General features: G+C 49.3%; 1 protein-coding gene across 1 annotated transcript; it reads left to right on the top strand.

Annotated features, from left to right (window-relative positions):
• Positions 1-15,367: 15,367 nt before the first annotated feature.
• On the top strand, positions 15,368-20,459 carry LOC119105528 (tubulointerstitial nephritis antigen-like; the record flags this gene model as incomplete). Its single annotated transcript, XM_037228992.1, has 4 exons — positions 15,368-15,398; positions 19,105-19,260; positions 19,716-19,782; positions 20,153-20,459. Coding segments are annotated over 4 exons (546 nt in total), but the record flags the coding sequence as incomplete, so codon positions are not given.
• Between the last annotated feature and the right edge of the window lie 1,637 nt (positions 20,460-22,096).

Below are 22,096 nucleotides of genomic sequence, written 5' to 3'. Positions count from 1 at the left end.
GAGTCTGGTCTGTAGTCGACCGCCGTCTTCGCCGCCGCCGTCTTCGACTTCCTGAATCTCCTTGTCTAAATGTACGTAGTCCCCACATACCGTACCGTCTGCCTGCCTCGGAAGGGGAGGGGGAAGAAGGGACAACCGTCACCCAGACAGGGTGCAGCAGGTTGTTTTTTCGCCGCCAGGCTGGTGACGCGCGTCCGCCGCTCGCTGGTATGTCTCGCCTGCTCTGGTGGCGTCAGAATGGATTACTGTGACTGATGCGGTGCACCGGCACGACTGTCTGGACGTGTACCGTGCCCTGCATTTAAGCGGGTCACCCATCGCTTTGCGTGCAATGTCCATCGCAGGCCATGAGGCCTTTTAGTGTCGCATTCGAACTGTGGCGTGCGATGTCCGTCACAAGCCATGAGGCCTGCTAGTGTCACGCTCGAGCTGTGGCGAGCGACGTCCATCACAAGCCATGAGGCCTGTAGTGTCGTCGGGTGTGGCGAGCGACGTCCATCACAAGCCATGAGGCCTGCTAGCGTCGTCGTCGAGTGGTAGCGAGCGACGTCCATCACAAGCCATGAGGCCTGCTAGCGTCGCACCGAGCTGTGGCGTGCGTTGTCTATCACAAGCCATGAGGCCTGCCAGCGTCGCACTCGAGCTGTGGCGTGCGTTGTCCATCACAAGCCATGAGGCCTGCCAGCGTCGCACTCGAGCTGTGGCGTGCGATGTCCATCACAACCAGGGCCTGCTAGTGTCGCACTCGAGCTGTGGCGAGTGATCCATCACAAGCCATGAGGCCTGCTAGCGTCGCACTCGAGCTGTGGCGCGTGCGATGTCCATCACAAGCCATGAGGCCTGCCAGCGTCGGTTTCGGGCGGTGGCGAGCGGCGCTGGTACACTGCACCTCCCAGGTGTCCGGCTGGCTGCCACCCAGCGATAGTTCTTCGCGTGTGCCGCCAGCGGGAGCCGTCTGCCTCCGGCACCCGTTCACGTTCCCTCGTGCCGCGCCTTGGAACCATTTTAGAGCACTGACCCCATGGTTGTACGTGTCTATGTGTGCCAGTGTGGGTGTGTCGTTTTATGTGCTTTTTACGTGAGTGAATGGGTGCATAATAGCCGCCACGTGGACGCCCGTAAATAAAGTATCTATGAGTCTTTTTCACGCGAACATTATTGGGTAGGAATCTAATTTGGTACCAAATCTGAACCGCACAAAGCGTAGCAAAAGCTAATAGCTTGTCTTTAAGGCTGTCAAAAAACGTGTTTGTTTTTTTGGAGACGTTTCTGTATCGTCATGTACCCATTTGTCATTTCGCGTTTGCAATATTCAATGGTTTGGTTCAATCGGACCAAATAGGTGAACGTAAAATGCTGTATAATGACGAAACAAAAACGCTTCTTAAGTAAAGTCTACCGGCTATTTTGGAGCGAGTCAGGTCAAACGATCCGTACCATGTTTATCGTATTTACCGTGCATTTTGGAATATAATGTCTGTGCGGTGTGGCAGGACCGATTAAGGTGCCAGTCGAATGCAGGCCAGCGTGGAAACGGGCTAGGCTTACCGTTGCCCTGCACGGGACCATATTTTGGCCGGTTCTTGGCTACTGGGTCGTTTAGTTTAGACGGCTGTGTCCACGTGTTGTGTTGCGTATGTGATGTAAACGTGGAATAGTTACCGAGCACCTGTATTCGGAATGTTCTGACATTAAACAGCGCAGTTTCTTAGCAAGTCTCACGTTCTCTGGGCGAACGTTGTTGAACGTTGAACCGTTGTTGTCACCGCCGACTGAAGCAAACGATGATAATTGCTATGCTTTACGATAGTGAAGACGGCCTCCGGCCTCGGTCTGTTCTTATTCTGTGACCGATTCTCATGTTGCTGAACATGAACATCCTGTGGCCATTTCCAATGCTGCTGGGCAGATGTTTCCGAACCGCCGATCCGTGAAGTCGACGGGAACGCCGACCTGCGGCCGATCACGCCGTGACTGTGGCCGTAGCTGACACTCCAGACTGCTGGGGGCAACACTTCAGATTGCTGGGGGCGCGCCCATTTTGAACACATTGCACGCCAACCAATAAACCCTGCGAAGGCTCACAATTATCAGCTTATCGACAAAAAAGAGGGGACATACTGTCTGGTTACCCCAGATGAATTTACATGATTTGTGTCCTGCAATGAGGTAGGTAAGTTGAGTAGTAAAAAAGCAAGGTCCGGTGAGCCCCTACGTACAATTTTGCGATCTTCTCGAGTTAAAGTATCGAGACCAGCAATGCTGGAGATACAACTTGTGTCGTCGGCAATGTTGTTTAAATTTTACCACAGTTTCGTAATAATTATGTAGAGAAATTAATGAAGTGTATTAATTGCAATTCTAAGCTTGTAATTGCGTGTCACTGGTCTTTTTAAAAGATGTAGTACTACAGCATTCACATTATTGCAGGTGTTGCAGGTCTGCAGGTCAAATATTGCAGTTACAAGTCACGAACATTTAAGATCCAGTTACAGGCCCGCATGTATTAAGAGTATTACAGGTATGCCGTAATACTTTTACAGGTTCGAAGAAGGCCAGTGGCCAAAGTGCGGCACGCAATTTAACGTGGATATTCCCTTTTCCACGTAATTGCGAAGAAATATCTGACATGCGATCAACAGTTTAATTCTCAATGTTCCTCTCAACAGCGTTGAAATAAGTGGTTTGATCCGCTGGTTAGGTGCGTCTGGAGCACTGCAAACTCTCTTAAAATCACGCAGTTTTTTGGACACGGCCCAATCTTACACTAACAACCTTCCAGAAATGTTTTTTGTGATATTGAGTGGTTATCACGTACAATTAAAAGTTAAGTGACTTTCTGAATTAAGCTTGATTTTACTTTTTTAGCGTGCTGTGCAGCCGAGGATGGCACCATGGGTTTTGAAAAGCGGGACGAAGATATGAATGTACTCTGATGCAAAATGTACTGTGCCGTAACTATTTCGATTCTTTAAAATCGTAGCATAGTGAGTGGTGCTTGCCCACACCAACCGAATGTCGAACCTGATTTGCACTGCCCAGAGGTTAAGCAAAATTTTGGTCTTCAGTTGTGGTAACATCATTGGCAAAAAGTGGTAATTTGAAAGGCTGGTGGTCCCGAGAGCGCGTCATTTTAAAATGTCTTAAGAACGACGGTTATTTTTCATGTGAAGATAATGCATGCGTCACGTCGGCTAAGCTCAGAGCATGGCGTTGGCTCTTCCAGTATTGGCTGGCGCGAGGCTGTTTTTCATGGCGGTTGATCTGACCTAGTGCAGCTTTATTTCATAGATTGGGGTACCCTGTTGGTGTGTGGGAGCGAGTGGTGAAGGCTTGAAATCAGTTGGACCTTCTGCTGTCATCACAAATCCAATATGTATTCAATGCATGAGGATCCTCGCTCGCTGTGCTGCTATGTCTAGATACGAAATCTGCCTCAGACATTGCTTGACCCGACCAAAAACCCAAATCGCGCAAATTTGGATCTTGACATACGCTATTACTTGAAGGTCATTGCGTTTGTTCGCTGCAATGGCTATTAAATGCACCGCAAGGTGGAACATTCTGTTTGCGATGACCACAGTCGCCGCTTGTGTTCCCAGCCGCAGCTCGGATTCGCGGCCGTCTCATGAGCCCGAACAGGAGAGCCTGTCAGCGTGTCGGCCTGATGGATCAGCTGATCCGTATCTCCTGGTGGGCGGAATACCGGCAGCGTCGCCGCCATTCCCGCCGCCTGTGGGCGGTAGTGGTGATGGATTGAGTGGCCTAGCCCGACGAACACAGCAAAAAACAGCTGGTGGGCGACACAGAAATGCTTAATGACGCTAGAAACAGGTACTCGACGCATTCTTTTCCATTCTGGTGGGTGGGTGTGATAGAAATCTGCACATTATGCGAGATGCTTTTAACGATTCAGGCACAGAACCAGAGGATCATGGCCGTCCTATTTCTGACGACATCAGTCGTGTGTTTTATCCGTTCTTTTGTGTACTGAAGCTGCGTGAACGGTGCTACGTTGGTTCAGGGAGGGTGGCGGTGGGTAGCATTCCCGCCTCCGCTAACCTTTTCTACCCATTTAGGTTAAGCTTTCTTACAGCTCGGAAGATGTCATTACGAATGAATTGAATGTCATGGACTGCAGTGACTACATAAGAAATGGCCATGCTCGTTTGCGTGTGCTAGCTAATTGCTTAGCAGTCATGTCAAACAATCAATTAGCATACTTAAATACGATAAGGCTCACGCGCCTCATCGCAATCGAGATGCCAACACCTACACCGGTGTGTTGTACATCCGGCATTCGAGACCCATGTCAATCTGGACGCGTTTCGGTATCCGAAGGACTTGCGATACACCGGCTGGCCTTCTCTCGTGGTGAGCACGCTTCGATAGACCATCGGCCCTGACCTTCGTGTGGAGTTCAGTCTCTGGCGCGGACCGTGCCGACACCGCCGACGCATGTATGCACATACGTGCCGGCAATATCCACATCGGTGGCCTGGAGTTCTTCTACCACAGGTCACCGTGAAAGCTTCCGGGGCTGTCAGGTCCAATATGACGTAGCCGTGATACTGAACCCGGTTCGAAGCGGAATTCGCCGACGCACACACGGCGCGTCCCGCAGCTCACGCGGTAGCGACTCAAACCGAGCCCCGCACCCCGCCCGTTCCGCGTCCTCCTGGAGCAGGGATCAGGCTGAACATCAGGCAGCAGGAGCACCCGGTGCTCGCTCCGCCGGTGGGCCGGCGAACTCCCAGCCCAGCGGTGCAGCAGGGCCTCGGCCGGCGGCGGCCAGACTTGCCAGCAGCTGCAGCCGGCGGCCGACGGGCGGGCGCGCAGCAGTCTGCGGCGCGCCGCTGCAGCGTGGGGTGTGCGGTCAGCGCTGCGCCAGAGACGCCGCCAGCGGCCAGCCAGGTACGCCACCGCCGGACACGCCCGCCGGCCGCGCCCCTCAGGGTCTGTGTCACACGGGTGGCTCATGCTGCACCTGCCAGTTGTCAGAGATGTTCGTTATATATATATATATATATATATATATATATATATATATATATATAATATGCATTTCTGTGTATTGGAGCATTTCGGGAGCATGTTTTCTCTAGTACATTGTTGGTTGTACGCCACAGCCGTTTGCACGCTAAAATACCACACACAAAAACAAATGGCCCGCGCCACTACCACTCAACGCCATCCGACAGATAGCATTTATCTCCCCCCTCCTTACTACAAATTTACGAGACCAGTAAAATTTTACCTTGATATTGCAAAATTTAAAACTTCCGAGCACCCGGAATTGTGTCTGGATTTAGAGCATGCATCATGCAAACGCTATTTTTAAAATGTCTGGAACATGTATTTTGTAGGCACATACGATGAAACCACACTTTTGCATACGTACTGTTCTTCCGACTACATGTTTAAAGATAAGTAATTATCTTGAAAATGATCATGAAACTGATTGGAGCGTTGAGAAAATAACTTAACTCTGGTAACGTTCTGTATCGACACACCGAGAACGACAAACGTACGATACGAAGCCTAGAACAAACGACCAAGGGCACGCACGCGGACTTCGCCGTGGTGGAGAAACAACAATAAGACTATACATACTGTCACACTTAGCAAGACACATACGCACACACGCACATTATGTATATATATATATATATATATATATATATATATATCCCGTCCTAAGAAAATGGAGGTTTTTTAGTTTTTAAGAGCTTCCGGAAAATGTATGGGAATGAAGGTTATCATTATTCGGCCTTTACAAGCAAAATTCGAAACCAACATTCATTCTGCCGCTAATCCTTCCTGAACATCAGCACAAAGTGTTATACATAAATGCACTGGAAAATGTATGCGGAACCTGACGGTAACAACCCTCATTGACAAACACAGCGCTGTTCAGTTCTTTAGTTAAGCAATTGTACCAAATATAAAAATGTTACATACAAATGTTTCCTGAATCCAACTTCTGCAAGCCAGTGACTCAATAACAGCATGATGTTCAACATGTTTTGATGTACCATTCATCATGCTTCTCTAACTTTATCAATTGACTGGAGCGAGTACATTTGGCCAGCGCTGGCGTCAATGGCGTCATTTGCACATTGTTGAATAGTAATATTTTTTAAAAAAATTAAGAGCATTTTTTTACCTACAATTATTTTGCAACGGGGATGTCCGTGTTTAGGTGTGAATGGTCTCACTGCTGCCTTACAATGTATTTACCAAATCGCGATGTAGTAGAAGATAAGTTAAAGCACACAGTTTACAAACATTTGTAAGACCCGCGGGCTTTTTCTAGACGCTCCGAAGGAATCCGGTCTCCTCACTCGGTCGCTACTGAACTTGGTGGACAGAATTTAGTCGGACGGATTTAATGGTCCGCGTGACATAGACGGCTCGTCCTTCGCGCATATTTCCTGTCACCGACCAACCAACAAGCATGTCAATAAGCGGTCAAGAAAATGTGGACACGTGCTCAGCACCCGAATCAGTCGTGTATCGGGGGCCCACTGGAGATAAAATCCATGTGGACCGCTCACAGCCTTTGATGCATTTCCTGATCCCGGCACGACAAAATTGAGTTTGACGACCTGTTATTTACTTTCAGCCGTTTTGCAATTTCCGGTGCTGGCTTTTGCCGAAATTTATCAACACAATTAGCTAATTTACATGAAATCGATACTCCTGGGTCGTATTTGCCGCCAAATGCACTTCTCCGGACTCCAGGCTCTCCATGACGTCAGATGTCACTTGAAGCCATAGTAAATCAATATGGTTGTCAATGCCAAGGTCTTTGATCATACCGCGTCCAGAAAACAAAACCAAACAGTTCTGTTTTCTCAAGGAACCGGTGATCACACCAGAGGTGGATTGAGTGTGGCCCAAAACTAAAGCCCATTATGTATATTGGTGCATCTCAACGATTTAGCGTTGCATCCATGCAAGCCATTTGCATGGTTTGTTCCGAGGTCCTAGGGTCCTTGCGAAATCTTCGGGAGCGCACTAGGAGCTCCGATTAGTTTCATGCGCAGCGTCTATAGGCCACATACGAAATCCATTTCATAGATATTTGACAAGGTTGAAGTTATCTAATCTGTAAAAGGTTTCACATTTACGAGAGAGGTATCTCTCCCCGCATATCTAACGACTATGCTGAATGTCAGATCGACCACGGAAAGCCATAGGATCTTGGATGGGTTTCCCATTAAAAAGTGGGCAACCTTACTACACTGGCCTGTCCCGATCCCTGCACCTCAAATTACCTGAAACCTACAATAAAACAGAACAGCATGTACTTGCTTCTCCTCACCACTCGCGTGTCTCTGATTTTAAACCACCGTGATATGGATATTTATTTACTTACGTAGTTGTGTTGCAAGGTTTTTGTTATACATGTGGCGCGGCGGGTAATACGAAAATCATATCTATTGTAGGCTAGAAGCACGTCGTTTTCTCCCGCTTAGCACACGCGGCGTGTTTCAAAGTTGTTGCCAACGGCCACGGCCGCAGTAAAGCCTTTGCAGTCACGCGCTGCCCCGGAGCTGATCTATGCAGCGGCCGCCAGAGTTGACACCTCCCAATCACAAGCGTGACGGCGGCGCCGGCGGGACGCGCCCGCGCCGCTCAGGCCGGCCGCTGCATGTCACGGTCGCGCGCCTGCCGCCGTGGCTTATCGCCAAGCGCCACCTGTTACCGTGCCGACTGCGCTGGACCGGCCGCGTCCGAGTCGAGCGCTGCCGCGTCTGAACCGAGTGCTGCCGCGTCTCATCTGAGCGTGGACGAGTCTGACCTGAGCGCTGCTGCTTTTGAGCCGAGTGCTGCCGCGTCTGAACCGAGCGCTGCTGCGTCTGAATCGAGCGTTGGACGCGTCGGAACCGAGCGCTGCTGCGTCTGACTCGAGCGTTGGACGCGTCTGAACCGAGTGCTGCCACGTCTCAACCGAGCGTGGACGAGTCTGACCCGAGCGCTGCTGCGTTTGAGCCGAGTGCTGCCGCGTCTGAACCGAGCGCTGCTGCGTCTGAATCGAGGATTGGACGCGTCTGAACCGAGTGCTACCGCGTCTGAACTGAGCGTAAACGCTTCCGAACCGAGCGCTGCTGCGCCTGAACCAAGCGCTGTTGCGTCTGAACCGAGTGCTGTCGCGTCTGAACCGAGTGCTGCCGCGTCTGAACCAAGCACTGCCACGTCTCAACCGAGCGCTGCTGCGTCTCAACCAAGCGTAAACGCGTCTGAACCGAGCGCTGCCGCGTCTGAACCGAGTGCTGCCTCGTCAGAACCGAGTGCTGCCTCGTCTGATCCGAGCGCTGCCGCGTCTGATCCGAGCGCTGCCGCGTCCGAACCGAGCGTTGCTGCGTCTGAACCCAGCGCTGTTGCGTCTGAACCGAACGTTAACGCGTCTTAACCGAGCGTTGCTGCGTCTGAACCTAACGTTAACGCGTCTGAACCGAGCGCTGCTGCGTCTGACTCGAGCGCTGCCGCGTCTGAACCGAACGCTGCTGCGTCTGAACCGAACGTTAACGCGTCTGAACCGAGCGCTGCCGTGTTTAAACCGAGCGCGACCGCGTCTGAACCGAGCAAGATATTCTATTACCCGCAATATGCTATCAATTATCAAGATGTTAAACTTGGCTTGGTAGCAATGTGTTCACAGCGCTTCAAATTTTGTTTATCCAAATGTATACAAGCATCGCATATCGTGATTGGACACTCGATGTTACGACTAAAAGCAGCATGTAACCACTTACCAATGGTGTACGCATATAACTCAATGTGCCGGCCTCGCCATGACATTTTACTTGGCTGCCGCGCTATTGCAAGACACGTACGTGGCGTACGCTTTGGAATGCGAGGTGAAATAAAGGATACGCCGGCTGGCGACAGAGCCAAGCCATTCAAGCGAGGCGTATTGTTTACCTTTATTATCTCTTCACCTAACAGCTGATGAAAGGCTGCATACCACAGCGGCTGGCGCCGTCTCACCGGCCTGAAGCATCGTGAGTAACGGCCTGCGCAGTCTGACCCGCAGTTTGGCCGATGGGCTGCGCGTGGTCTGCGCAGTTTGGCCCGCAGTTTGGCCGATGGGCTGCGCATGGTCTGCGCAGTTTGACCCGTAGTTTGGCCGATGGGCTGCGCGTGGTCTGCGTAGTTTGGCCCGCAGTTTGGCCGATGGGCTGCGCATGGGCTGCGTAGTTCAGGGTGCCCTGTCGCGCATTGCGAGAGGTGGCCTTGCTGCGGAAGTGCGCGGCGCGTCAGACCTTCTGCACGTCCGTCGGAGAGAAAGACGAGGCAGAAATATTTGACGAATGGGAACGGCACACGTTGAGCTGGGTGTACGGGGTAACGTGATAAAGTTCGTTTAGCAGATGCTCTGAGCCCAAACCATGCATGCAAGCATTATCAATTTCCAAATTTGAGCATGAAAATATCGCTCAGGTCAGGTCACGTCCCTCACTTGGAGTGTTCTGTTTGTCGTCTAGCAGACGTGCGTATTGTCCGCTGCTTACAAACTTTGAGATTGTTCGTCAAGTCGAGCACTGCTTCAAATCAGTGAAAATTGTGGGAGCCTGCGGTTCACAGAGATTCGCTATCATAGTTACGGTGCGAAGTTCCCAGCTGTATCGCCGTCGATTAAGCCGTTGCAGCAATTTCTCACTGACCAATCTCGGGTGCGCCGTCGCGCCGTACATTAACTTGTCTAGCGTCTACAGTGAGTTCTTTGTTTTAGTGCATTGTTCATGGGAGGCTACTGGCAGCGATTGTTATGAAAACCTGACGATGGATTACAAACAAGTGCAGTGTTTTCAATCACGTTTCTTGTCATGTGTTTGCCGAGCCATAGTGCCAGCAGTTATGTGCGTGGGTGTAGCAACAGATCATCATTATCTTCAGACTAAACAAACACTGCAAACACTACTGCAAAGCATCACTCATCACGCGAGCAACATTTTTCAAGCATATTGGCCCATGCTTTCGTGCACGTGAGCTAATGGAAATGTCCTCTGGGCTGTTAGTTGTCCATCAAACTCGAGCGATATCGTCCTCATCTTGCCTAGGACAGTTTCAAGGTCATGGCGCTGCGAGGTCATATCTTGCTGCTCTCGTCGGTGGGACGTGTAGCCAAGCGAAGCCTGCTGATTGCGCGTCCCATGTGTTGCCGCAACCGGCCGGTGCTTTACAAACTTTGTCGTTGCGTGGGGCATGACACGCGATGAGCTTTTTCACCTCACGAAATGTTCTGATTGCTGAGCTCTTTCCCTGTTGGCAGAATTCGAAATTTGTGTAATGCATAATTGAAGACATGGCATCAAGGACGTTAAAACCTGATGACTGGCATGTAACCACATGGCAACAAAGGACATCAAAAACCTACGCAAAGCAAAAAACAAACATACATAGTCGAAAATGCCAGAATGACTATTTGCCTGGCCATAGAAAAAATCATTGTGGCGCTCCTGTTTAAAAACCGTGCATACGCAGTGGAACATCACCTCGTGGAATACCAATTCATCTCTTTCTGCACTGGGATTCGGAAAAGTTCATCCACGAGTATATGGTATAATGCTTTTAGAATCTGTGTCCCGGCGGAGTTTCTGGTTGTTTTATTGGATTAATGGGAAGATTGCACGTGCGTTTGCTTGGAGGATGGGGTTTTGGACAATTTTCAGCTTCGCGTTCTCACTCTTTCCACGATTTTTTTTATTGTATGGTTCAAGTTTGTACTGCTTATGCTGTGTATGGAGGAAATGTTAACAGACCTGTCCACCATGCTGTCAATATTACACAGCTGGTTAGCTTTGTCGAGCAGTTTTGAAAGTAAGGGGTCGAATTTTCCTGAACACTCAATGGAAATATGGTGAAATGGGAGCTGTAATTTGTTGCATACCAACCTGGAAGTGATTGTCATTCACGTTAACTGGATGAAACACGTTCAGTCCTTGCTAAATTGAATCCGTTTTTATGTTTTTGGCCCCCAATTTGTTATTGAGCCTTGAAAGATTCTACTTTTGCCTCAAAGCCACCTTTGTTTATTCTCCTAGACCACAAGATGTTTTTGCCTCCGTGATATGTAACAAATGTCTCGTGACACCCTATGAAGAGCAGCTTCAGACACGCGCTCGCCTGGAGCCCCCTGATCCGATCTAAGGGTCCCATGAAAAAGGAACACTCAGACCTCTCACGTTCGTGGAAAATTACGAGAAGCGTTTGTGTGACGTCCCTTGTGGTGCTGAAGAAACCACAGCTTTGAATTGGAGCTGTGGTGGGGTTTCCGGGAGTGGCAGCGTTCCCACACTCATGCCGCCGCGCAGGGGAGTAGCTTAGCTCAATACGTTGGGGTATGAGCGGGGACAATAACTTGACCTACCGTCAGAGTACGCCAAAAAGGATTCCTCCTCATAGTAGTCCCACTGTTTTAAGTTGGAATGGGCAGCTTGCCCCCCCCCCCCGCCCCCTAATATAAACAGGACATCACACCCATGCCGCGGTATTTGGGAGGCATTCCTGAAGTCCGTGTCGGGCACGGCGCCGGCGTGTCACCACCCGGCCTGCGCAGAGGCTGCGTCTCCGTCCGGGCCCGGCATGGGACTGATCCTCGGGGGCGGCGCGCCACGGATGAGGCCCGGCCGAAGATAAACACATCCTTCGTGGCTTACGAGGCATGCCCGGTGTTTGGCGTATGTGGCTGTCGGAACGCCATAACTGTGTAGAAATGCCATGCCATTGGAGCTGTTCCTGTATACACGAGCCGAGAACTTTTGATCAGCACGCTCACCGGAATCGGTCTGGACACAGCGGCCCTGCGCCGGTGCGTCCGACACAGATAAAAACGGGCCGCGTGTTACAAGGAATTGTTCTCGTCGCTCTGGAGCGCTAAAGGTGATCTGTTGCTCTCAAGTGTCACCATCATGGCTCGCTGGTGCACATCGTGCAACTTCTGCACACTACGACATATCAGCGGAAGTTTTTAGGAGGTCTTTTAGTGGCTTACAAATGCATTAACTCGACCCTAAAAGGGGTCGGCTTGCAAGTAACGGAGTGTTGACAGATTCAGCGCTGGCCAGTTGTTAGTCAGGTCAAATATTAGTTATCGGTGAAGTAAATGAATGGTGCTATGAATTCTCCCGAGATGGAGGCTTCTTTACCGTGTTTATTGATGTTGAACGACAGGTATGAAATGTACTAGTTGTCCCGCTTTGAATTCAGGCCCATGAAAATTTGCTGGATGTGATGCAAGCCCGAATGGGCACACTTGTAACATATGATAGTGGTCAAACATCTGTATCCCAATCACTTAGAAAAGGAGGAAATTTCACGATGATTCGAAATGCCACGTCGTGAACAAACTGTATTTTCTCTTCGGGAACGACCGGTTGGTGTTCTTCCTCCTTACCCATCCCTAGAAGTCTCCAGAGGCCGCAAAATGGCAAATGGGGGCGACATTTGACAAAGGGCATGACTCTATCGGTGCATATGTTTCGCAAAATGTTTGCATTCAAGTTGTTGCGTGGCACGCTATGTGCGATCAATATAACGTGAAATTACCACAGCAATTACAGGTGTAACGCAACAGCAAGGGTGTAGCTTCCTATTCAGCTGCGTTTGGCGGGGGGAGCGCTCCAGCCCTTTTCCACCCAACTTTGAAAGGGCGCTGGGCTGAATACGAGGAGAGAGTCGTCTGTTGACGCATGTCGAGGTAAGGTTTAGCTTCTTGGCCCGCTCAGCCCCCCTCCCCCCCCCCCCCCCCCACCTTCCTTCCCCGACGTCCAGCCTATTTTCCGAAGCTGCACCGCTGCTCAAAAGTTAACCGACCTGTTAAATTCAGGCCAGCTCCTTGAAATGATCAGTTCCTTGGCACAAACGATCCCAGTGACATCGGTGATATATTTTGTGTGGATGGGTGCGTGCATGAGTGTCACCGTGAATGGTCGACATTTCACGGGACTGGGCGCTCACCCCCATTTAACGGGCGGCTTTCGGAAGATCAAGGCCCTGCTGCACCAATAGTCCTTCAGATGCGGAATTAATGTTGCGAAAAGATAACTTTATCAGCCTACAAAAGACAGTCGTAAAGGAGGTCCCCGGCAAACTGTGAACGAGCAAAGGGAAGACAGGCAGGGCCTGGGTGTCCTTATCCCGGCTTCATGTCTTGCCTCGTCTGGAGATCTTGTCAGGAGGTGTGGACGTCAGGATGTTCGGCCCACCGACCGCGAATGAACGGAATTATACACCTGGCCAATATGAGTCGCTGCATGCGTGTTTTCTCGCATTGTCACAACCATTGTAAGGCTCAGCGCATGCAGGACAGTAAAGCTGGTTAAAGTGTAGGTTACAATAGGTGGGATTTTTGAAAACTACCGCTGACCTGAGACTTCCGATCGGCAGCAGAGCTTGCAAACTATGTGATACAACCGTCACTTGACCAGACTTGTTCCGGGCTCCAGCTATCCGATTTTAGGTCAGAATCATAATTTACCAAGAATTTGTCCAGCTCGGATTTTGGGACAGATAACGAGTACAGCAGGACTCGTAGCCATTCATACATCGTCTAGATCTTGGGACCCATGCATCCGCTGGAACTTATGACACATGCATCGCCCGGGCCTTTTAATGTACGCATCGCACGGACCTTGGGACCCCTGCCGCGTACTGACCTTGGAACCCATGCATCGTATGGACCTTCAGACCCAGCAATGTACTGACCTTGAAACACATGCATTGTATGGACCTTGGGACCCCTACATCGTGCTGACCTTCGAACGCATGCATACGCACAAACCTTTGGGTCCCTGCATCGTACGGACCTTGGGACCCTTGCCTCATTTATGCAACTCGAACACATGCTACGCCAGAAATGGCCTGATGGTTCGACTTAAATGACTAAGACAAAGGTCTGAATTAATCAATGAGCACTGAAGACTGCCGTCAAAAGTTCGACCCCATTGTTCAGTGTCTCTCTCTACTGATAAAGTCATACTGATTAAGTCAAATAGCATCCGATAAAACTAATGATTCTCTTAAATGAACCACACCCTTTATCACCTGACATCTGCACTTGAGTCACTATCGAACATTTTACGGCAACGTAGGCCTGAGACACCTGCACATATGGGTTTGACTTAGTCGTGTTTGCCGTTCCTACCGGGCACATTTTAGTTGTTCTAATTTAACGGTGTTTGATATCTATGCATTTGTGGAAAAGCACCACAAGAAGGCAGATATTTCTTACATCAGCGTCTGCATGACGTGACGTAGTCACTGCTGCACCCAGTATTTACGTGGTCTTCCTGATCTTGTATTTTCTGGCATGATTTCTACTTTATGCCCGGCAATAGTCATGGTAACCGCTTTTCATGATGTGCAAGGCGGCCTACCCCAGCAACACAAAAAGGCGTCACTTCTTTGATACAACTTCTACTTGTGACAAAAATGCATTTTCAGATTATGAACCGCACGACCGCGCAAATGTGCCGTTGCTGGCAATCGTGCTATTCAATTTTACCTCGATAATAGCGGAAGAACTCCAGACCTGCTTTTGCGCACTGCTCCAAGCTTGGAGGATGCATGCGGGGACGGATCTTGACGTTTTTGGCGTTGGGTGGGCTACACCGTTCTTGTAGAACATCATTTAAAACAACGAGCGGCTCTCACACCCACATACAAACATTCTCATAACATACGACCTAGATATTCTATACGACATATATTTGCATATATATATATATATATATATATATATATATATATATATATATATATATATATATATATATGTATATATACATTTACCTATATGGTAACTGCTTTTCATCATGTGCATTCCAAACCCAACAGAATGATGGTGAGCACTCCAGCCCCAACAGAAGCGAAACGAGAAACGTACGCAATTAATTGGTGGAAATGTGACGATGCATGCACTTAACAGCAAACGTCCGGAAGTTTTGGGTGACTAAGGCATAGTTTTATGATCTCTGGGGCCATGACCCGTTGACGTATGACAAAAAGAAGAGTCTAAATCAACGCAATATGAAGACATGTGTATATGTGTTATCAGCATCGCTCGTTTCCCACGCTCCGAATGCGTTCGCAACTCAGTCACATATCAGTTCTTTGGACCCTGCACGTTCAGTTATTAAAAAAACCATGTCTTTGCCTCATTTTCAAGAATGCAAATATCTGCTTTTTGGATACGGGCGATTCCTGATCCTGCCGAGAATTCGGATAATCATTCATGGTTTTCCTTTTCAGGACACAGCTAGTCATGATGTACCTTTTGGTACTGACCCTGGCCATCGGGTCAACTCTCGGCCAGGCCCCTTATCGGCCCGACTACAGTGACCTGCGCAGAGGCCAATACTGCGAGAGGCTGAGAGGGACGCAGCCAGGTGAGCACTCCAAACAGCACTTCGCTTGCGAAGTGAGCACTCCAAACAGCGCTGCACTTCGCCTGGCGACCTTACCGGTGGATCTCAGTTCATAACAAACGTGTGAAAACTAGCTGTGGGCTCCGTACCACACTGTTGATGTTTGTGTCCTCGTTCCAAAGTAAATTCCGGTTTACTGGGCTACATGCCAATCCAAACGGTTGAGCATATTCAAGCATGGTTTAAGCAAGCGTGTTAAGCATTTCTTAGGCATGATTTCCTTGGCAAGTCGCGCGATCTGTTGGAGAGTAGCTTTGGGTCCTGAGGGCTGACAATAAAATATATTCGCTGCAATTGGTTTGTAAAAGCTCATGATATACGACACGACGGACGTATTACCAGGTACGAATAATTGTTTTGCATTTTGGTGTGGCAGGCAGCAACCTTAACGGGAGAGCGGGATCACCTTGGAAAATGGGGAGGGGGAGCTCGCTCAGCCCATTCGGATATATATATATATATATATATATATATACATATACATATATATGTATAACTTCCGTCCAAGAACCGATGTCTCCCCAGAACGTTAGTAACTGTATTTTGTGTCAGAGACGCATACCATGTAATTTTACATGGTATGTAAAATTACATGGTTTTGTAATGGATGCATGAATTTGCTTTCGTGAAAATTACATTCACCATTTACATGTATTTATGCGTTTATAACGCAACGTATGAATCTCTTGCCCTTCCCCATCACATCAATTTGGGGTAAATATCACATATTCCTGTTCTTTTCTAACAAGGTATGCGAACTGTCTTGGTGTCTACGCTACTTGTTTAGGGTACAGTAGCTGAAATCGTTCAGAAAAGTTTTAAAAAATTGACGTTTCACTTGGTCCTAAATGACCACGCCGGATTACCAATCTTTCCAAAAATGGCAACAGTGCCTCCTATACCTTGTATGCAGATAATCCCTGTTCTGAGCCCGCTGCTGCATTTCGAGTACGTCCCCCTGGTGTTCAACACTCGGGCCTGAAACAGTGCCGCTTCGCCGCTGGCTATTTGCGTCCCATTGCCACCTCGGAGTTTAGTGCTGATTGCAGGGCTCTCAAAGGAGTTGTTCCACATTTAAAAGTACTGAGGAAAGCACTTAGATGAGGAAATGAGCTCACTTTTATTTGTTGTTTTGTTGTTGTTAGTGTTAAAGACTGTTCAGACCACAAAAGTTCACTACGTCGTAAGTGTGCTGCTTAATACATCAGTAACTGATTACGTCATGAAACGTCTGCATGACGTAATGTTGTTGCCAGACTGGCCGTGTTAGAATTATCACTGCAGCCGGTGCACTGACTCACTTGTGGTACTTACATCTCCCGAGAGGTGGCCGTGGTGGCGCTGTAGGTGTTTGTTGAACCAAATATATTGCTCCGTTTTGGCCCTCTATCGTGGTGTTCGTGCAGATTGGTCAGTGATATCTGAAATATTCACTTGCATTCACATATTGGTTATGGTGCTATTGTATAGCGCAACCCGGGAGCCGCGTTCGAAACTCGGAATGCAGTGAACTGGTTAAGGGTCAATGGTACTCTGTGGATGCTAGATATCGTGCCGATGAATGTCAGAGACGGACAGATCTTGTATTTTTTCTGGACCTTGAGCACCACATGGCCAATGAGTTGCAGTATTAGCGTGAAGCCTGTATGTTGTCGTGCATGTCTGTGTGACCTTGAAAAGTCTACACAAGTTCGCAGGCGACAAGCTCAGAAACCAGAGGGTTTTCAGTCTTAAGAAGAGCAGGAATGTAAAATGCACTCAATGGTCTCCAAACTGGTCATGCCAGCTAAAATCCCAAGCTAAGGTGGAACATTTAACTGTGCCTCTCCGTGCACTGCCTCGAACCGCTGAACATCTGGTGCTCCATGATTCTCCCGATCCCAGAGGCGGCCGAGTGAAAAGATAGGTAGTTTACAGCTAGTTCCGTGGCACATGCAATAGAGATGGTTGTAAAACAGCGTGAGATATCAATGAGTGCAGTTTGAGCAGTCGTATTGTGGTTATGTCGAGCTCCTTATCACACGACTTGCGCTGTCCGTGCATATTCCGGCACGTTCATTGGTCGAAGATTGTTCTTCCCCTTTAACACCACAGACTTCTCCGTTTCCTGTTTTTAATATCCTGGGTGCGCCTCTGATAGACGTGTCTGAGAAGAGTTTAAACAAATATTTTCAAATGCATTAAGACCACATTATGACGAATCGCTTGCCGTTTTCCGGTAGAAATCCCAACCAGCAATTTTCGAGGTGGCAGTGGCTGACAAAAAATTGCCTGTTTTGTGTGCGTAATCGTACCACACGATATAGCGCACGGAAAAGGTCGCTGCGAGGTTTGGAGCAGCAAAAATATATCTGCGCGGGAAAGAGGTTCATTGGCGTCAATCAATGAACCCACATAAGCCATGGGAGGCTGCAAAATGTCGAGGGGCCTGCGATGGTCGAAGACCCCGAGACATGATCCGAAATATATCGATGAAGCGTGAGGAGTGACGCCTATTTGCTTGAATTCGTTTGCATGTACACGTATGTTCGTACATTCTAATTGTTAGATAGGCACTGTATCGTGGTAATGGTTGGCAATCGCTCTTTTGTTTAATCCCCTGAATGTTGGTGTCCTGTAAAAACTGTGGCTTGCTGTTTAAAAAAAAAAACTGAAAAATCGAGTAGGATGATCGGTAGGCAATTTTGAATTCACTTTTGCTATTGTTTCTTTAAGGGCATGCTGCCAAAATATCAGCCAAACTATGTCACCATTCTCCTGGTTTTTCTCCGAGGAATGAGACTAATACTACTGTCTCATTTATGCGAAATATATGAAGTTTTTTAAACGGTCAAGACGTCTTGATATTTTAAAAATATGCTGAAACAGAATTGACGGGCCTCGTTAAGACCTCGTAAAAATTTGGGAAGTCCCGGGACTTGAGGCTGTCAGATACGTCCTTCATCTTAAAGGGGTCTCAGATTGATGATGATTCAGGCACGGTGATTGTGAACAGAGCCTTCTGAACGTTACGCTGGGGTATTTCAGGATAATTCAGTGTCGTTTAACAACAATTCAGAATTTTTCGAGTCAAAAATTGTAGCATCATTCGCTCCCTGCCACTTGTACCATTTAATTTACATTGAGTTCATCCCCACCTGAATTCGTGGTGACCGGTGGACTACATATACTTGGCCGAGTTGGTTGGTTTTAGGCATCGTAATTGCGTCACATGAACTTTGAAGTTGGTATGTTGGTGCGACACTCGCCTTGTCGCATTATCAGTTCATGCGTGAATTCATGCGCTTGACGTAGAACGCTGTGTGGCGCATGGTCAGTGATTGGCGCTAGAGCATTCACATTCTCAACGTCATCACTTTGGCCCGGTGTCCTTGACCAATAAAACTTTTGTGTAAGGCATTATCACCTTTGTTCTAACGAGTGGTGTCCATGAGCCATGCACCTTTGACTTGGTAACCTTGACATATGCACACCTCCGATCTTGTGACCTTTGTGACGTGGCAGAGTTCTGGTCTGACGACCCTGATCGCCAATGCGTCGAACTTGACATCAGCACCTTTAAACCTACGCGGTGGCATTAACCTGATTAAAGCTGAGACCCGGCGATCACAGAGGAGACTCTGACCCCTGATGTGGTGACCTGTGTACCTTGCATCGTGCCTTGCAGGGAACTGCTGTCCGGACCGACTGGACGACTGCAGCAGTCCAATCCTGGACACCCTCTGCTACTGCGATGAATTCTGCGACCGTGGCGCCTCTGGCGACTGTTGTCCAGATTACTTCTCCTACTGCCTGGGCGAGAAGGGACCCGATCCCGTGATTGGTACGTGACGTCACTGGGACGGATCGCTGAGGCCTGCCCTGGTACGCTTGGCTGCGGTTTCCACCGTCATGAAGACAGGCAATAGCACTGTTCCTTGCCGACCGAGGTCACCAATTGTGCGCCGAACGCCGCTGAAATAAAAAATTATAATAAAAATAATAGAAAAAAATAATAATAAAAAACGCCGCTGAGGCGGCGTTTTTTATTATTTTATTGGCAAACTGATGTGCGTTTCTTCCTCTTCTGCAGCATGCTACAGACTGATGACGCATACTTTTATGTGAGAACCGTTAGATTGCCTCATCGCAGATTATATTTTGGGTGGTGACATTTTGAGCATTGGGACGTTGTTTTAAAGTGCACGGTGCCGAAACAAATAAGGGGTTAATTAGGGGCTAAGGAGTTAAACTAGCTCTTCCTATCGTTTAACAGTACGCTTTCGCGTCCCTTTTTAGCTGGATGCAATCACAGAGGAAGAAAACTTCTGCCCGAGCAGAGCGTTAAAGAGAACTGCAATATTTGGTGAGCTCATGAATAATCTTGGCCTGTGTCGTGTTTCCCTAAGCAACACCCAGGAATACACGCGCTCAAATCTAGCAGTAATGAGTGGGAACGAGCATAAACAATTTTTATTAGCGCGCCCAAAACTGATGACTGTTTTCGCATCATTGGAAAGGTGCCGGCAAATCGTCAGTGGGCCCCGAATGATGATCTTTGATGAAAACATAGCAGCTTGTAAAACCAGAGCAACGACCGTTTGTTAACATATTTGTAAACATGCTTGGGTCCAAATTTCAGAACACCTATAAGACCCTTGCACCCAGCGAAAGATTCGTGCATTCCTTACATTCCTGCCGTGTTTCTAACGTGCTGCTAAATGTGCTGCGCGCAGCAAGTGCGTGAAGGTCAGCGACACGCTCGCCGAGCTGATGTGCGACACCAGCAAGTGCCTAGTGCAGCCGGAGCTGATCGGCGACATCAACAGCCAGGACGCCTACGGCTGGAGGGCCAGCAACTACTCTCAGTTTTGGGGAAAGAAGCTCAACAGCGGCCTCCAGTATCTGCTCGGTACCCGTTACCCCCACGACATGGTGAGTGGCCGGGTGCTGACGTTTCTCCACTTCCGTCCGCGGGAGAATGCCGGTCTGTCATATGTCTTCAGGAGAATGTCTTTAAACCCGTAATCGTTCATCCATATTGTGCAAAATGTACTAATGACTGGTTAATTTATCAATTTGGGACGCGTGTTCCTCGGAGCAGATATTAAGCTGTGGGTCCCAGATATCCCTATCGCAGTACTATTGTGCTTAATGCTACAAGCCTGTCTTAATGGCAACCCATCCATCCCGCTGCCTTGCTGTAGATACCGCACAATGTGCTTGTTTATAATTATCTGCGTTCTACGCACGCATTGTCTTTCTGGAAATATCGACGGCGCATATAATGCATACACCTTTTTGACGAAGGTGTCAGCTTCAGCGGTCTCCTTTTCCTGTCGCAGATCAACCAGATGTACCCCATCACGAAGGTGTTCGACCCGAGCCTGTTGCCGCGCTCGTTCGACGCCCCGCACGAAGCGCGAGGTGGCGAGGCCTGATCGGGCCGGTGAGGACAGGGCTGGTGCGGCGCCTCGTGGGCCTTCTCCACGGCCACACGGCCGCAGACGGCTGGCCATCCAGAATCCGGGCCGTCGGCGGCTCGACTTCAGCGAAACAGAACGTCATCGACTGCGGCTACGTGCGCGACGACGGCTGTCTGGGCGGCAACCTCGACCGCGCCTGGAACTACTTACGCCGATTCGGGTCAGTGACAGGCGTGCCGTGACAGATGCCATGTGACAGGTGCCGTGCCGTGGCAGATGCCGTGTGGCAGGTGCCGTGCCGTGACAAGTGCTGCAGCACATGTGCCGTGCCGTGACAGATGCCGTGTGACAGGTTCCGTGCCGTGACAGATGCCATGTGACAGGTGCCGTGCCGTGACAAGTGCTGTAGCGCATGTGCCGTGCCGTGACAGATGCCGTGTGACAGGTTCCGTGCCGTGACAGATGCCGTGTGACAGGTGCAGTGCCGTGACAAGTGCCGCAGGACAGGCGTGCCGTAGGACAGGTGTCGTACCATGACAATTCCGTGTGGCAGGTGCCGTGCCGTGACGGGTGCCGTGTGACAGGTGACAGATGCCGTAGGACAGGTTTCGTACCATGGCAGATGCCGTGTGGCAGGTGCCGCGTCATGACGGGCAGACGCAACATGCGTGCTTCACCGTCTGATGTGCCGACGTAAAGACATTTCTATTCGTCATCGTCATCGACTTCAAGATCTTGTGATTCGCCATCGACGCTTGAAGCTGCTGTACGGCTATCAGAGATGCAACTCTCGCAGCGCCGTCGTGATGGACCCAGAGAAATAGTCACGTAACGCGTGTGTTTTTTTAAACTCAGTGTCACGATCTCAGGCGCGCTGTGTTCCCAATCGCGCACGCGCACGCTACCCCACCACAAGCAGATTACCTGGAGGGGGAGAGAAAGGGGGTGGCAAACACTCGGGGATGAGTGGTTTGAAAAAGCGTGAACAACTTGATATGGGAATGGGTACATTTTAGCGACCTTTTTAACTTTAATCGTAAATGCCAAGGAGCATGGACTTGCATGGCAAAGGTCTGTCAGTCACTGGGCGGAGAAGTCGAGCTAGCTGAAACTGCTCAGGTGACGGCCCCTGAAACGGCCTGGAACCCCCTGGTGAAGCCCGGTGTTCACGTCGGTTAGTCATTCACCGCTCTGTTAATGCTTGTGTCAGTTGCCACGCACTGAGCATAACAACCTGCTCACGGCCTAAACACT

The sequence above is a fragment of the Pollicipes pollicipes genome, unplaced genomic scaffold (genome assembly GCF_011947565.3).
Source record: "Pollicipes pollicipes isolate AB1234 unplaced genomic scaffold, Ppol_2.1 Scaffold_6138;HRSCAF=7277_pilon_pilon_pilon, whole genome shotgun sequence".
NCBI classification, from domain to species: Eukaryota; Metazoa; Arthropoda; class Thecostraca; order Pollicipedomorpha; family Pollicipedidae; genus Pollicipes; species Pollicipes pollicipes.
Note: the sequence above shows the minus strand (reverse complement) of the source record. Positions and strands in the feature narration are given on the sequence as shown.